This window comes from Ranitomeya imitator, chromosome 2, assembly GCF_032444005.1.
Source record: "Ranitomeya imitator isolate aRanImi1 chromosome 2, aRanImi1.pri, whole genome shotgun sequence".
Taxonomy (NCBI): Eukaryota; Metazoa; Chordata; class Amphibia; order Anura; family Dendrobatidae; genus Ranitomeya; species Ranitomeya imitator.
In genome coordinates, this window is record NC_091283.1 from 26,441,209 (window position 1) to 26,458,954 (window position 17,746).

The following is a 17,746-nucleotide window of genomic DNA, read 5'->3' on the forward strand; positions in this document are numbered from 1 at the left end:
AATCCGAATCCTTGTTGTCTGCACCATCGTCTTAGCCAGTTGTTTGCATCAAGGATCCTGTTCCATCTCCTGGTGCCATGCCCGTCTACTGGAAGGATAGAAGAAAAAACTACCTGTGCATCCAGTTCCTTTACTTTCTTCCCCAACTCTTCAAAGTCCTTGCAGATTGTCGGTAGGTCCTTCCTTGCCGTGTCATTGGTGCCAACATGTATCAGAAGAAATGGGTGGACGTCCTTGGAGCTGAAGAGCTTTGGTATCCTATCGGTCACATCCTTGATCATCGCACCTGGAAGGCAGCATACTTCTCTTGCAGTTATGTCCGATCTGCAGATGGCTGCTTCTGTGCCTCTCAGTAGTGAGTCTCCCACCACCACCACTCTTCGTTGCTTCTTGGCTGTACTTTTTGCTGTCACTTGTTGCTGTGTGCCCTTTTCTTTTTTGCTTGCTAGTATTGCTTCATTCTTAGGTGTGCCATCTTCATCCTCTACAAAAATTTGATATCGGTTCTTCAGTTGTGTGGTTGGTGATTTCTCCATGGTCTTCTTGCTTCTTTTGGTCACATGCTTCCACTCATCTGCTTTTGGAGGTTCTCTGACACTTTTTTCACCTTCTGTGACCAGTAGAGATGCTTCTGTTCTGTCTAGAAAGTCTTCATTCTCTTTGATGAGTTTCAAAGTTGCTATTCTTTCTTCCAGACCCCGCACCTTTTCTTCTAAAAGGGCCACTAGTCTACACTTCTGACAGGTGAAATTGGATTCTTCTTCTGGTCGATCTGTGAACATGTAGCACATGCTGCAGCTCACCATGTAGGTTGTCACATCTGCCATGTTGCTCCTAGATCCTGCTGACTTGCTGTGTGTTTTCCTTCTTGTGTAATCTACTCAGCCAAGCTCTCTTGCAATAATGACCTACAGGCAAGGTTTGGTGATGCTTTCCAAGCAGCTGGTCCCGGCTGTACCCAACGATCTTCTAGCTTAGGGAGACTTCGCTTCTCCCAGAAGGCACCTGGAATATGCAAATTAGCCTCCTGAAGCTTGAATCCCTGGTTTGGTGATGCTTTCGAAGCAGCTGGTCCCGGCTGTACCCAACGATCTTCTAGCTTAGGGAGACTTCGCTTCTCCCAGAAGGCACCTGGAATATGCAAATTAGCCTCCTGAAGCTTGAATCCCTGGTTTGGTGATGCTTTCGAAGCAGCTGGTCCCGGCTGTACCCAACGATCTTCTAGCTTAGGGAGACTTCGCTTCTCCCAGAAGGCACCTGGAATATGCAAATTAGCCTCCTGAAGCTTGAATCCCTGGTCTGTCTGAACTTATTAGTATAAAAGACACCTGTGCACACCCTCAAACAGTCACACTCCAAACTCTACTATGGTGAAGACCAAAGAGCTGTCGAAGGACAGCAGAAACAAAATTGTAGCCCTGCCCCAGGCTGGTAAGACTGAATCTGCAATAAGCAAGCAGCTTGGTGTGATGAAATCAACTGTGGGAGCAATAATAAGAAAATGGAAGACATACAAGACCACTGATAATCTCCCTCAATCTGGGGCTTCACGCAAGATCTTATCCCGTGTGGTCCAAATGATCACGAGAACAATGAGCAAGAATCCCAGAACCACACGGGGGACCTAGTGAATGACCTGCATAGAGCTGGGAAAACCATAACAAATGCTACCATCAGTAACACACTACACTGCCAGGGACTCAGGTCCTGCAATGCCAGACATGTCCCCCTGCTTAAGCCAGTACATATCCGGGCCCATCTGAAGTTTGCTAGAGAGCATTGGATTATCCAGAAGAGTATTGGCAGAATGTCATATGGTCTGATGAAACCAAAGTAGAACTGTTTGGTAGAAACAAAACTCATCGTGTTTGGAGGAGACAGAATGCTGAGTTGCATCCAAAGAACACCATACCTACTGTGAAGCATGGGGGTGGCAATATCATGCTTTGGTCTGTTTCTCTGCAAAGGGACCAGGATGACTGATCCATGTACATGATAGAATGAATGGGGCCATGTATCGTGAGATTTTGAGTGCAAACCTCCTTCCATCAGCAAGGGCATTGAAGATGAAACGTGGATGGGTCTTTCAGCATGATAATTACCCCAAACACACCACCAGGGCAACGAAGGAGTGGCTTCGTAAGAAGCATATGAAGGTCCTGGAGCGGCCTAGCCAGTCTCCAGATCTCAACCCCATAGAAAACCTTTGGAGGGAGTTCAAAGTCTGTGTTGCCCAGCGACAAGCTCAAAACATCACTGCTCTAGAGGAGATCTGCAAGGAGGAATGGGCCAACATACCAACAACAGTGTGTGGCAACCTTGTGAAGACTTACAGAAAACGTTTGACCTCTGTCATTGCCAGCAAAGGATATATTACAAAGTATTGAAATGAACTTTTGTTAATGACCAAATACTTATTTTCCACCATAATTAGCAAAATAAATCTTGCCTAATCAGACAAGGTGGTTTTCTGGATGTTTTCTCATGTTGACTCTCACAGTTGTGGTTGCCTATGATGTCAATTACAGGCCTCTCTTATCTATTTAGGTGGGAGAACTTGCACAATTGGGGGCTGACTAATTGCTTTTTTCCCTACTGTATATATTTTCTTACATATCATCATTACTGCTGACCCTCTACGTCATGTGGCCCCGGTGTTCTCACAGTTATGACGAGGTACGTGGACTCTGACCTCCGCTACACTGAGCTCCAGCCTGTGTTTTTAGTGGTGATAGTTTCTGCCCCTCTGTCCTACATGGGGCTTTTTAGGGCCAGCAAGGTGAGCTGCCGAGGAGCGATGTAGGGTGCCCACCTCCGCTACCAGGCAGGGGGGATCAGTAGTAGGGCCGGGTCAGGCGCCCCCGCTGTACTCTCTAGGTGTTGTCTCTCTGATAAGCATCTGATGGTGGTTGGGTTTTCCTTCACTCTTGTACAATTTTTATGAACAAATAAAAGTTATATTTTAATATATTCTAATAAAGTACAGAGTCTGCATGGTGAATTAGATACATAAAGCCAGAGGACAGTATCACACAGGATTAGATACATAACCTCAAGAGACAGTATCACACAGGATTAGATACATAACCTCAAGAGACAGTATCACACAGGATTAGATACATAGCCTCAATAGACAGTATCACACAGGATTAGATACATAGCCTCAAGAGACAGTATCACACAGGATTAGATACATAGCCTCAATAGACAGTATCACACAGGATTAGATACATAGCCTCAAGAGACAGTATCACACAGGATTAGATACATAGCCTCAAGAGACAGTATCACACAGGATTAGATACATAGCCTCAAGAGACAGTATCACACAGGATTAGATACATAGCCTCAAGAGACAGTATCACACAGGATTAGATACATAGCCTCAAGAGACAGTATCACACAGGATTAGATACATAACCTCAAGAGACAGTATCACACAGGATTAGATACATAGCCTCAATAGACAGTATCACACAGGATTAGATACATAACCTCAAGAGACAGTATCACACAGGATTAGATACATAGCCTCAAGAGACAGTATCACACAGGATTAGATACATAGCCTCAATAGACAGTATCACACAGGATTAGATACATAACCTCAAGAGACAGTATCACACAGGATTAGATACATAACCTCAAGAGACAGTATCACACAGGATTAGATACATAACCTCAAGAGACAGTATCACACAGGATTAGATACATAGCCTCAATAGACAGTATCACACAGGATTAGATACATAACCTCAATAGACAGTATCACACAGGATTAGATACATAGCCTCAAGAGACAGTATCACACAGGATTAGATACATAGCCTCAATAGACAGTATCACACAGGATTAGATACATAACCTCAAGAGACAGTATCACACAGGATTAGATACATAACCTCAAGAGACAGTATCACACAGGATTAGATACATAGCCTCAAGAGACAGTATCACACAGGATTAGATACATAGCCTCAAGAGACAGTATCACACAGGATTAGATACATAACCTCAAGAGACAGTATCACACAGGATTAGATACATAACCTCAAGAGACAGTATCACACAGGATTAGATACATAAAGCCAGAGGACAGAATCACACAGGATTAGATACATAACCTCAAGAGACAGTATCACACAGGATTAGATACATAACCTCAAGAGACAGTATCACACAGGATTAGATACATAGCCTCAAGAGACAGTATCACACAGGATTAGATACATAACCTCAAGAGACAGTATCACACAGGATTAGATACATAGCATCAATAGACAGTATCACACAGGATTAGATACATAACCTCAAGAGACAGTATCACACAGGATTAGATACATAACCTCAAGAGACAGTATCACACAGGATTAGATACATAACCTCAAGAGACAGTATCACACAGGATTAGATACATAACCTCAAGAGACAGTATCACACAGGATTAGATACATAGCCTCAAGAGACAGTATCACAGGATTAGATACATAGCCTCAAGAGACAGTATCACACAGGATTAGATACATAACCTCAAGAGACAGTATCACACAGGATTAGATACATAACCTCAAGAGACAGTATCACACAGGATTAGATACATAAAGCCAGAGGACAGAATCACACAGGATTAGATACATAAAGCCAGAGGACAGAATCACACAGGATTAGATACATAACCTCAAGAGACAGTATCACACAGGATTAGATACATAGCCTCAATAGACAGTATCACACAGGATTAGATACATAGCCTCAAGAGACAGTATCACACAGGATTAGATACATAGCCTCAAGAGACAGTATCACACAGGATTAGATACATAGCCTCAAGAGACAGTATCACACAGGATTAGATACATAGCCTCAATAGACAGTATCACACAGGATTAGATACATAACCTCAAGAGACAGTATCACACAGGATTAGATACATAACCTCAAGAGATAGTATCACACAGGATTAGATACATAGCCTCAATAGACAGTATCACACAGGATTAGATACATAACCTCAAGAGACAGTATCACACAGGATTAGATACATAGCCTCAAGAGACAGTATCACACAGGATTAGATACATAGCCTCAATAGACAGTATCACACAGGATTAGATACATAACCTCAAGAGACAGTATCACACAGGATTAGATACATAACCTCAAGAGACAGTATCACACAGGATTAGATACATAGCCTCAAGAGACAGTATCACACAGGATTAGATACATGGCCTCAAGAGACAGTATCACACAGGATTAGATACATAACCTCAAGAGACAGTATCACACAGGATTAGATACATAGCCTCAAGAGACAGTATCACACAGGATTAGATACATAGCCTCAATAGACAGTATCACACAGGATTAGATACATAACCTCAAGAGACAGTATCACACAGGATTAGATACATAACCTCAAGAGACAGTATCACACAGGATTAGATACATAGCCTCAAGAGACAGTATCACACAGGATTAGATACATGGCCTCAAGAGACAGTATCACACAGGATTAGATACATAACCTCAAGAGACAGTATCACACAGGATTAGATACATAGCCTCAAGAGACAGTATCACACAGGATTAGATACATAGCCTCAAGAGACAGTATCACACAGGATTAGATACATAGCCTCAATAGACAGTATCACACAGGATTAGATACATAACCTCAAGAGACAGTATCACACAGGATTAGATACATAGCCTCAAGAGACAGTATCACACAGGATTAGATACATAGCCTCAAGAGACAGTATCACACAGGATTAGATACATGGCCTCAAGAGACAGTATCACACAGGATTAGATACATAACCTCAAGAGACAGTATCACACAGGATTAGATACATAGCCTCAATAGACAGTATCACACAGGATTAGATACATGGCCTCAAGAGACAGTATCACACAGGATTAGATACATAACCTCAAGAGACAGTATCACACAGGATTAGATACATAGCCTCAATAGACAGTATCACACAGGATTAGATACATAACCTCAAGAGACAGTATCACACAGGATTAGATACATAGCCTCAAGAGACAGTATCACACATATAATTTGGCTCAGGTGACAATAACACACATGAATGAATTAGTTACAGTGATTCTGCCGACTGTATCACACATTGCAGACTTAGATACTTTAACTCCACAGACAGTATCACACAGGATAGGATTAGATACACAGCTCAGCACAGTATCACACAAGAGAGGATTAGATACACAGCTCAGCACAGTATCACACAGGATGGATAAGATACATAGGACAGCACAGTATCACACAAGAGAGGATTAGATACACAGCTCGGCACAGTATCACACAGGAGAGGATTAGATACACAGCTCAGCACAGTACCACACAGAATAGGATTAGATACACGGCTCAGCACAGTATCACACAGGAGAGGATTAGATACATAGAACAGCACAGTATCACACAAGAGAGGATTAGATACACAGCTCAGCACAGTATCACACATGATGGATTAGATACATAGAACAGCACAGTATCACACATGATGGATTAGATACATAGAACAGCACAGTATCACACATGATGGATTAGATACATAGAACAGCACAGTATCACACAGGAGAGGATTAGATACACAGCTCAGCACAGTATCACACATGATGGATTAGATACATAGAACTGCACAGTATCACACATGATGGATTAGATACACAGCTCACCACAGTATCACACATGAGAGGATTAGATACACAGCTCAGCACAGTATCACACAGGAGAGGATTAGATACATAGCGCAGCACAGTATAATACATTATAGGATTAGATACACAGCTCAGTACAGTATCACATGATAGGATTAGATACACAGCTCGGCACAGTATCACACAGGGTAGCATTAGATACAGAAATCATCTAGATCCTATTATTAGGGGATGTCTGATCCCTAAAATACCCCGATATAAAGAGGCCATAGTGCGGTAACCCTTTCCTGTCGCACCCGATGATTTCCATCATTGGACCCAGCTCTGAGCCCATTGGAGCAGATCTATGAATCTATCCTCTTTGCAACCAATCACAGCGCGGCTTCTACTGTCAGCCCCTCAAGCACAGGGCGATTTTTCGCTTTTGCACTTTTATCTGATACGTAAAGTGCTTCCTGGCCAGAAACGACTGATAACAGAAAACAATAGATATCAGAGAGCAATAAAGACACAGCTGGAGCTTCGTGACAATGCAGCAGGACGGTCTCCGGACACAAGTCTTGTATGTTATCTAGATTGGGGTCCGATTCACTGACTGCAAGCAGAAAACTGATCATTATTATTATTTTAGTTCTATTTATTCCATGGCGCTGTACATGTGAGGAGGGGTGTACATAATAAAAACAAGCGCAGGAATCTTAACAATACAAGGGACAAGTCATTTTTAAGAAGGAAGTTAATTTTATGACCGCCCACCCTAAACCACAAATACCCCTCAATAGCAGCTGAGCCCATCAGTATGGAAGGCGAGGAGGATACCTGAGGCTGCCGGGAGCAGGAGCAGAGAGGCGAGCAGAGACAGGAGCAGAGTCTCCATTCCTCGCCCCGAACCGTCTGAGATCCTGTCCTCTCTCGCCCCTCCAGTCGCCGCCTCTCACCCTTTATTAAATTCCATCAGCGTTATTTCCTCAAACAGAAAAACCACATGATCAGAGACTTACAACACAGAGGGGCGGATAGTGAGCACATGAGACGAATGGGGCGAGCTGACGGAGAGAGCGGGCGACGAGGAAAATGGAGACACTCTGCTGGTTTTCTTCTGTGACCCTCCTGGCTGCTGCCGCTTCAGGTACAGTGACCTTATAGATCTATAGGAACCTCTATACAGAGCCATATAGTGTATGTGTATACATACATGCACAGAATTGTTATATCCTGCACAAATATATTCATATACATTACCGACATAAATAATACAGCCCTATGGTGCCTAAGTAAAATTACATCTATACTGTAAAGTCAGTCAGAAGCAAGAAAAAAAAGCCTACATCGGCCAGACTTGGCTTAAGCCACTGTTATAGCAGATCCCAGGGGAACACGGCCTTAACCCCCACATATACTTGGTACAGGGCCCCCGGGTTGTGTCCACGGAGTCGCTGCTCACCAGAAAAACGAGGCAGAGGGAAGGAAAGTCTGGTACAGAAGCAGTAGAAAAAAGTGAAGTTGGAAGGAAATCTGAGGTCAGATACCAGGAGGTCAGTCAGGAGTGAGTCAGGCAACCTGGGGTCAGAATCTGAAGGGAACACAGAGTAAGCTTTGTCAGGGTGAGAGTCGGATTAGTGGCAGCAGAGATGCAGGAAAACCGAACAATAGCTGGCAATTCACTGCTGAATTCTGGAAGTTTAAGTAGGGTGTGGTGCTGCCCCATAGGCCATGTGAAGGAGATGATTACACCTGCTGAGTGGCTGGACCACACACATTCCCATTGTGCCCAGCCATATTGGCCGTAAAATTTCCTCAGTTACCAGCACCACTCGCAGGATGAACACGGCACCACCTGGCCGCAGAGGCAGATGTGGCTACAGCAGAGATGGAACAGTACCACTCTCCGGAACCTTTGGTCCAGATTTATCAGGAAAATGGAGATGACATTTCTGGATCAGGTTGTTCATTGGCGTTACTAGCCAGGAAGTAGGAACGAGGATCTCTCGACCATCAAATGCCTGGATGCTAGAGTATTATTAAGCCCTTGGAGACCTGCGAGAAATGAATTCTGGTATTTCTGGAAATCTCAAAAAAGAAGTGACCGTCCATTCTTCAGGTGGCTTCTGTTCTGAAGCTACTCACCATTGCATTTATATACACTGCTCAAAAAAATAAAGGGAACACTCAAATAACACATCCTAGATATCACTGAATGAAATATTCCAGTTGCAAATCTTTATTCATTACATAGTGGGATGCGTTGAGAAGAATAAAACATAAAAATGATCAATGTAAATCAAAATGAATTTCCCATGGAGATCTGGATTTGGACCGATACTCAAAATCAAAGTGGAAACTCAAATTACAGGCTGATCCAACTTCAGTGGAAATGCCTCAAGACAAGGAAATGATGCTCAGTAGTGTCTGTGACCTCCACGTGCCTGTATGACCTCCCTACAATGCCTGGGCAGGCTCTTGATGAGGCGGCAGATGGTCTCTTGAGGAAACTCCTCCCAGACCTGGACTAAAGCATCAGTCAACCCCCGGACAGTCTGTGGTGCAACGTGACGTTGGTGGATGGAGCGACACATGATGCCCCAGATGTGCTGAATCGGATTCAGGTCTGGGTAATGGGTGGGCCAGTCCATAGCTTCAATGCGTTCATCTTGCAGGAACTGCTGACACTCCAGCCACATGAGGTCTGGCATTGTCCTGCACTAGGAGGAACCCAGGACCAACTGCACAAGCACATGGTCTCATAAGGGGTCTGAGGATCTCATCGCGGTACCTAATGGCAGTCAGGCTCCCTCTGGCGAGCACATGGAGGGCTGTGCGGCCCTCCAAAGAAATGCCACCCCACACCATTACTGACCCACTGCCAAGCCAGTCATGCTGAAGGATGTTGCAGGCAGCAGATCGCTCTCCACGGCGTCTCCAGACTCTGTCACGTCTGTCACATATGCTGTGTGTGAACCTGCTTTTATCTGTGAAGAGCACAGGGAGCCAGTGGCGAATTTGCCAATCCTGGTGTTCTGTGGCAAATGCCAAGCATCCTGCACGCACGGTGTTGGGCTGTGAGCACAACCCCCATCTGTGGACGTCAGGCACTCAGACCATCCTCGTGGAGTCGGTTTCTAACCATTTGTGCAGACACATGCACATTTGTAGCCTGCTGGAGGTCATTTTGCAGGGCTCTGGCAGTGCTCCTACTGTTCCTCCTTGCAAATCGCTGAGGTAGCAGTCCTGCTGCTGGGTTGCTGTCCTCTTACGGCCCCCTCCACATCTCCTGGTGTACTGCGTGTCTCCTGGTAGCGCTTCCAGCCTCTGGACACTACTTTGGCAGACACAGAAAACCTTCTTGCCACAGCTTATATTGATGTGCCATCCTGGATGAGCTGCACTACCTGAGCCACTTGTGTGGGTTGTAGAGTCCGTCTCATGCTACCACGAGTGTGAAAGCACAACCAACATTCAAAAGTGACCAAAACATCAGCCAGAAAACATTGGTACTAAGATGTGGTCTGTGGTCCTCACCTGCAGAACCACTCCTTTTATTGAGGGTGTCTTGATAGTTGCCAATAATTTCCATCTGTTGTCTATTCCATTTGCACAACTCAGCCTAAGGTTACACTGCTCCAACTCCAGCCTCCGAGACACCGACCTCCACTACTAATGGAGTTCCAGTTAGCTGCGACAACCTCCTTTTTAGCCGGAACAGTTTGTGGTTTTGCAATTTTAGAAAAAAATGTTGCAAACATTTCAGGGACCCACTCCAAAATATTTTGGACCTTCGAGAGTGACGTTTAGTGGCTAGAAAATTTACCTCCTGAACCTAGAATTTGTTTTTTTTACAATTTAGCAAATAAGATATTGTCTTGGAGTACGGTACGTACATGGTGGATGTGTGACTAAATATCAGGCAGGGGCAGATTGATAGTAGCCAGGGACCCCGCACAGTTTAGAAGGTGTGCCCCCCCCAGTACCCAATGTGTCATGTGACATGTCACATGAAACCCATGATAGATCATGTGATAGGCTATGTGAGTAACACACAGGTGCGCTGGGACACATCTGTACATGGAAAATGTCAGAGAAGGGGCCCGCAAATTTTCCCCTTATGTACAGCACTGTACATAACGTAGCACTATACAAAATAGAGAAGGGGTGGAAGATTAATTTTCCCAAGGGGCCACATGACAGACCATGACTATTGTGAAGGCTGCACCAATAGGCTGAAATCAATTCTGCTCAATATTAATATTAACATAATATAACAAAATAATTATTATTATATGTATAACTTGATATTGAGCAGAATTTAGTATGTCTCCTATAAACAGTATGATGCCCTACATAAACTTATATAGTGTAAGAGCCCCCTATATAGACTCCTATAACGGTATGAGCCCCCATAAAGCCTCCAATATACAGTACGAGACCTCACATCCCATACACATATTAATTTTAAAAAAACACCGCACATACAGACATACTCACCTTAATCCTGTTCCCTTGGCGCTCTGCTCTGGTCCAGGAGGCTCCACTTCTAGTCTGGCCAGCGCGTACATGCTGTCGTGTGATGTCTGATGGTGTCATTGTGCCGGCACAGCAGAGGCGGCACAATGGTGTCATTGTGCCGGCACAGCAGAGGCGACGAGAGCTCCCCTGCAGCTGCGCTACCAATCTGCATCGTTGTCAGCGCTGCGCCAGGAAAGCTCCTTGCCGGAATATGTGCGCCACCACCATTATAATGAGGGCAATCAGGCGATGGGCCCCCTGAAGCCCAGATTGCCATCATTATAATCCGCCTATGATATCAGGTGAATAAACCAAGATTTCATCCAGGTAGTATTAGACATATAATGTTCCTGTGTACGCTCCTCGCTCTGTGTCTTCTGGTGTTTTCTGGTCCACTTGTCTGTCTCTCATCCTGCATACCGTGCTGTCCCATTTTTCACTGATGCATATGCGGTCCTTGAAGTCCTGCCCGCTTTACGATAATCTTCAGTCCATGCCTCTCATTCTGACCTATGATTTAAATAATCCACCTCAATAGATGGGCCCATAAAAGTTAAATTCTCATTGTGATACTACAGATTGGCTCTCAGGAAAAGTTTTTATATAAAATCTGTCCATAATATGGTTGTATGAAATTAGAGAAACATGTCTGCTTTCTTCTAACAGTGCTACCTTTACCCATAGATATTACATGGGAATGGCACTGAATTGTAACACTAGGCAGAGCCAATGGAGCAGAGTAGCACTGTTTCTGCATTAAGCAACGTGATGTTTGGGTACACTAATAGATCACAGACTGCACATGAGTCAACAGTGAGATGCAGCAGCAAAAAAGGCAAATACAGTTCTAGCATTAAGAGAAGCATAGAGTCTAGGTCACATGAAGTCATTATCCCCCTCTCTAATTCTCCTTGGTCAGGCCTCATCTGGAATACTGTGTCCAGTTCTGGGCACCACATTTTAACAAAGATATTGAAAAACTGGAGGAAGTTCAGAGAAGAGCTACCAGGATGGTGAGCGGACTGCAAAGTACGTCCTATGAAGAACAGTTAAAGGATCTGGGAATGTTTAGCTTGCAAAAAAGAAGGCTAAGAGGAGACTTAAAGGGAATCTGTCACCCCCGAGACATATATGACATATTAATATGGGCATACAGGTAACAGAAATGTTACACTAGTTCTACCTGTCTGCTTCTTATCAATGGTCTTGTTGTTGAGAAATGATATATTTAGTCTTTATGCTAACGATGTCTTCCAGGCTCCGGGATGTGCGGTGCCTGGTAGAAATCCCTGCCTCCTCTCCTCATTGTAATACTTACCCCCTCTCCCAGCAGCGTCAGTTACGGCCCCAGAATCCTGCGCCTGAGCCCTGCACTCCATCAGAAATATGCACCTCATCCTCCCGTCTGTGGGCACTGCATTCAGGTATCTTCTGCGCAGGCGCCGACAGCTTCCGCTCCAGTGACCTCTGGCGTGCGAGCCGATAAGGTGCTCTCCTCACTTCCTCCCTGCATAGTCATAACTATGTACACATGGTTCCTAGCGATGACTGTGCAGGGAGGAAGTGGGTAGAGCATATTATCGGCGTCCACACAGGAGGTCACAGTGACTCGCTGACGCCTTCGCAGAAGATCCCTGAATGAAGTGCTCACAAAAGCGAGGATGAGGTATGTATTTCTGTGGAAGTGCAGAGCGCAGGTGTGAGATTCCGGAGCCGTAAGTGACGCTGATGGGAGGTGGGTAGTATGATAATGAGGCAGCAGGCTGGGATTTCTTACAGCACCGCATGCCCCGGAGCCTGGAAGACATCAATACCATAAAGAAAGCATATATGAGGCATACAGGCAGAACTACTGAAACATTTCTATCACCTGTATGCCCATATTAATACGTCACAGATGTCCTGGGGGTACAGATTCCCTTTAATAGCTTTCTACAAATATCTGAAGGGCTGTCACAGTGTAGAGGGATCATCATTATTCTCATTTCCACGTGGAAACACGAGAAGCAATGGAATGAAACTGAATGGGAGAAGATACAGATTAGATATTAGAAAAAACTTTTTGAAATTGAGGGCGATCAATGAGTGGAACAGGCGGCCATGAGAGACGGTGAGTTCTCCTTAAATGGAAGTCTTCAATCAGAGGCCGGACAGACATCTGTCTGAGATGGGTTAGTGACTCCTGCATTGAGTAGGGGGTTGGACACGATGACCCTGGAGGTCCCTTCCAATGATTCTATGTTTTTTTATCTTATGCAACCCCTTTAGGCAGAATTCAGCCTGAGTAGCGCTTTGTACGCAGTATATTTTTTGCCTTCCAATGAACGCAGGTAAATACACATGTGATCACTGAACTATGAACTGATTTACCGCGATCAACACATTGTATTGATTACATTTCTAGCGTCTCCGCTAGAGGAATTGACATGCTGCGGTCCTGGAAGACACGCCACATATCAATTTCCGCAGGCGTCTATGCACGCATAGTGGACATGGGATTTCTAGACATCATCCTATGCTCTATGTATGCTGTAACATCTGGCTGCAGCGTCAAAACTGCAAACATTCCTGAATATGGGAACATATCCTTAACGTACATACAAGGCAGGGAAACCCCAGGCTGAGGTTGGCTGTTACTTCTGTGTTTTAGTTTCTTAATAAGAAAAAAACGTATCCATGGTGTCAATAACAACTTCCTGTATGTGCTGTAGAGAGAGTTCACCGTGCTGGCAAAGAAAGCCGAAATTCTGGTAACACTAAGTAAGTGTACAAACATGCCAGAAGTCTGAGAAAAAAGAATCATTGAGAGCATTAAGTGGATAGAAAAAGAACATAACTGCTATAATACTGCCTTATATACAAGAATATAACACTATAATACTGCTCATATATACAAGAATATAACTACTATAATACTGCTCCTATATACAAGAATATAACTACTATAATACTGCTCCTATGTACAAGAATATAACTACTATAATACTGCCCCCTATGTACAAGAATATAACTACTATAATACTGCTCCTATATACAAGAATATAACTACTATAATACTGCTCCTATGTACAAGAATATAACTACTATAATACTGCTCCTATGTACAAGAATATAACTACTATAATACTGCTCCTATGTACAAGAATATAACTACTATAATACTGCTCCTATGTACGAGAATATAACTACTATAATACTGCTCCTATGTACAAGAATATAACCACTATAATACTGTCACCTATGTACAAGAATATAACTACTATAATACTGCCCCAATGTACAAGAATATAACTACTATAATACTGCCCCTATGTACAGGAATATAACTGCTATAATACTGCCCTAATGTACAAGAATATAACTACTATAATACTGCTCCTATGTACAAGAATATAACTACTATAATACTGCTCCTATGTACAAGAATATAACCACTATAATACTGTCCCCTATGTACAAGAATATAACTACTATAATACTGCCCTTATGTACAAGAATATAACCACTATAATGCTGTCCCCTATGTACAAGAATATAACTACTATAATACTGCCCTAATGTACAAGAATATAACTACTATAATACTGCCCCTATGTACAGGAATATAACTACTATAATACTGCTCCTATGTACAAGAATATAACCACTATAATACTGTCCCCTATGTACAAGAATATAACTACTATAATACTGCCCTTATGTACAAGAATATAACCACTATAATACTGTCCCCTATGTACAAGAATATAACTACTATAATACTGCTCCTATGTACAGGAATATAACTACTATAATACTGCCCTTATGTACAAGAATATAACTACTATAATACTGCCCCTATATACAGGAATATAACTACTATAATACTGCACTTATTTACAAGAATATAACTACTATAATACTGTCCCATGTACAAGAATATAACTACTATAAAACTGCCCCTATGTACAGAAATATAACTACTATAATACTGCACTTATGTACAAGAATATAACTACTATAATACTGCTCCTATGTACAAGAATATAACTACTATAATACTGATCCTATGTACAAGAATATAACTACTATAATACTGCCCTATATACAAGAATATAACTACTTTAATACTGCTCCTATGTACAAGAATATAACTACTATAATACTGCCCTATATACAAGAATATAACTACTATAATACTGCTCCATGTACAAGAATATAACTACTATAATACTGCTCCTATGTACAAGAATATAACTACTATAATACTGCTCCTATGTACAAGAATATAATTACTATAATACTGCCCCCTATGTACAAGATTAGAATATAACTACTATAATACTGCTCCTGTGTACAAGAATATAACTACAATACTGCCCACTATGTTCAAGAATATAACTACTATAATACTGCTTCTATGTACAAGAATTTAACTACTATAATACTGCTTCTATGTACAAGAATATTACTACTATAATACTGCCCCTATGTACAAGAATATAACCACTATAATACTGTCCCCTATGTACAAGAATATAACTACTATAATACTGCCCTTATGTACAAGAATATAACCACTATAATACTGTCCCCTATGTACAAGAATATAACTACTATAATACTGCTCCTATGTACAGGAATATAACTACTATAATACTGCCCTTATGTACAAGAATATAACTACTATAATACTGCCCCTATGTACAGGAATATAACTACTATAATACTGCACTTATGTACAAGAATATAACTACTATAATACTGTCCCATGTACAAGAATATAACTACTATAAAACTGCCCCTATGTACAGGAATATAACTACTATAATACTGCCCTTATGTACAAGAATATAACTACTATAATACTGCCCTATATACAAGAATATAACTACTATAATACTGCTCCTATGTACAAGAAGATAACTACTATATTACTGCTCCTATGTACAAGAATATAACTACTATAATACTGCCCCTATGTACAAGAATATAACTACTATAATACTGCCCTATATACAAGAATATAACTACTATAATACTGCTCCTATGTACAAGAATATAACTACTATAATACTGCCCTATATACAAGAATATAACTACTATAATACTGCTCCTATGTACAAGAATATAACTACTATAATACTGTCCCATGTACAAGAATATAACTACTATAAAACTGCCCCTATGTACAGGAATATAACTACTATAATACTGCCTTTATGTACAAGAATATAACTACTATAATACTGCCCTATATACAAGAATATAACTACTATAATACTGCTCCTATGTACAAGAATATAACTACTATATTACTGCTCCTATGTACAAGAATATAACTACTATAATACTGCCCCTATGTACAAGAATATAACTACTATAATACTGCCCTATATACAAGAATATAACTACTATAATACTGCTCCTATGTACAAGAATATAACTACTATAATACTGTCCCATGTACAAGAATATAACTACTATAAAACTGCCCCTATGTACAGGAATATAACTACTATAATACTGCCCTTATGTACAAGAATATAACTACTATAATACTGCCCTATATACAAGAATATAACTACTATAATACTGCTCCTATGTACAAGAATATAACTACTATATTACTGCTCCTATGTACAAGAATATAACTACTATAATACTGCCCCTATGTACAAGAATATAACTACTATAATACTGCCCTATATACAAGAATATAACTACTATAATACTGCTCCTATGTACAAGAATATAACTACTATAATACTGCCCTATATACAAGAATATAACTACTATAATACTGCTCCTATGTACAAGAATATAACTACTATAATACTGATCCTATGTACAAGAATATAACTACTATAATACTGCCCTATATACAAGAATATAACTACTTTAATACTGCTCCTATGTACAAGAATATAACTACTATAATACTGCCCTATATACAAGAATATAACTACTATAATACTGCTCCATGTACAAGAATATAACTACTATAATACTGCTCCTATGTACAAGAATATAACTACTATAATACTGCTCCTATGTACAAGAATATAATTACTATAATACTGCCCCCTATATACAAGATTAAAATATAACTACTATAATACTGCTCCTATGTACAAGAATATAACTACAATACTGCCCACTATGTTCAAGAATATAACTACTATAATACTGCTTCTATGTACAAGAATTTAACTACTATAATACTGCTTCTATGTACAAGAATATTACTACTATAATACTGCCCCTATGTACAAGAATATAACTACTATAATACTGCTCCTATGTACAAGAATATAACCACTATAATACTGTCCCCTATGTACAAGAATATAACTACTATAATACTGCCCTTATGTACAAGAATATAACCACTATAATACTGTCCCCTATGTACAAGAATATAACTACTATAATACTGCTCCTATGTACAGGAATATAACTACTATAATACTGCCCTTATGTACAAGAATATAACTACTATAATACTGCCCCTATGTACAGGAATATAACTACTATAATACTGCACTTATGTACAAGAATATAACTACTATAA

The 17,746-nt window shown here is 41.2% G+C and overlaps 1 protein-coding gene and 1 pseudogene across 2 annotated transcripts in view; one reads left to right on the top strand and one right to left on the bottom strand.

The window, feature by feature from the left end:
- Nucleotides 1-7,643, bottom strand: part of LOC138661496 (butyrophilin subfamily 1 member A1-like) — a 42,808-nt gene extending 35,165 nt beyond the window's left edge. For both annotated transcript variants that reach the window (XM_069746217.1, XM_069746216.1), the window contains exon 1: nucleotides 7,510-7,643. In XM_069746217.1, the coding sequence (XP_069602318.1) occupies nucleotides 7,510-7,567 (58 nt within the window). In that variant the 5' untranslated portion in view covers nucleotides 7,568-7,643. The remainder of the gene's footprint in view (nucleotides 1-7,509) is intronic.
- Nucleotides 7,644-7,681: 38 nt separating this feature from the next.
- Nucleotides 7,682-17,746, top strand: part of LOC138661497 (butyrophilin subfamily 2 member A2-like) — a 75,885-nt pseudogene continuing 65,820 nt past the window's right edge.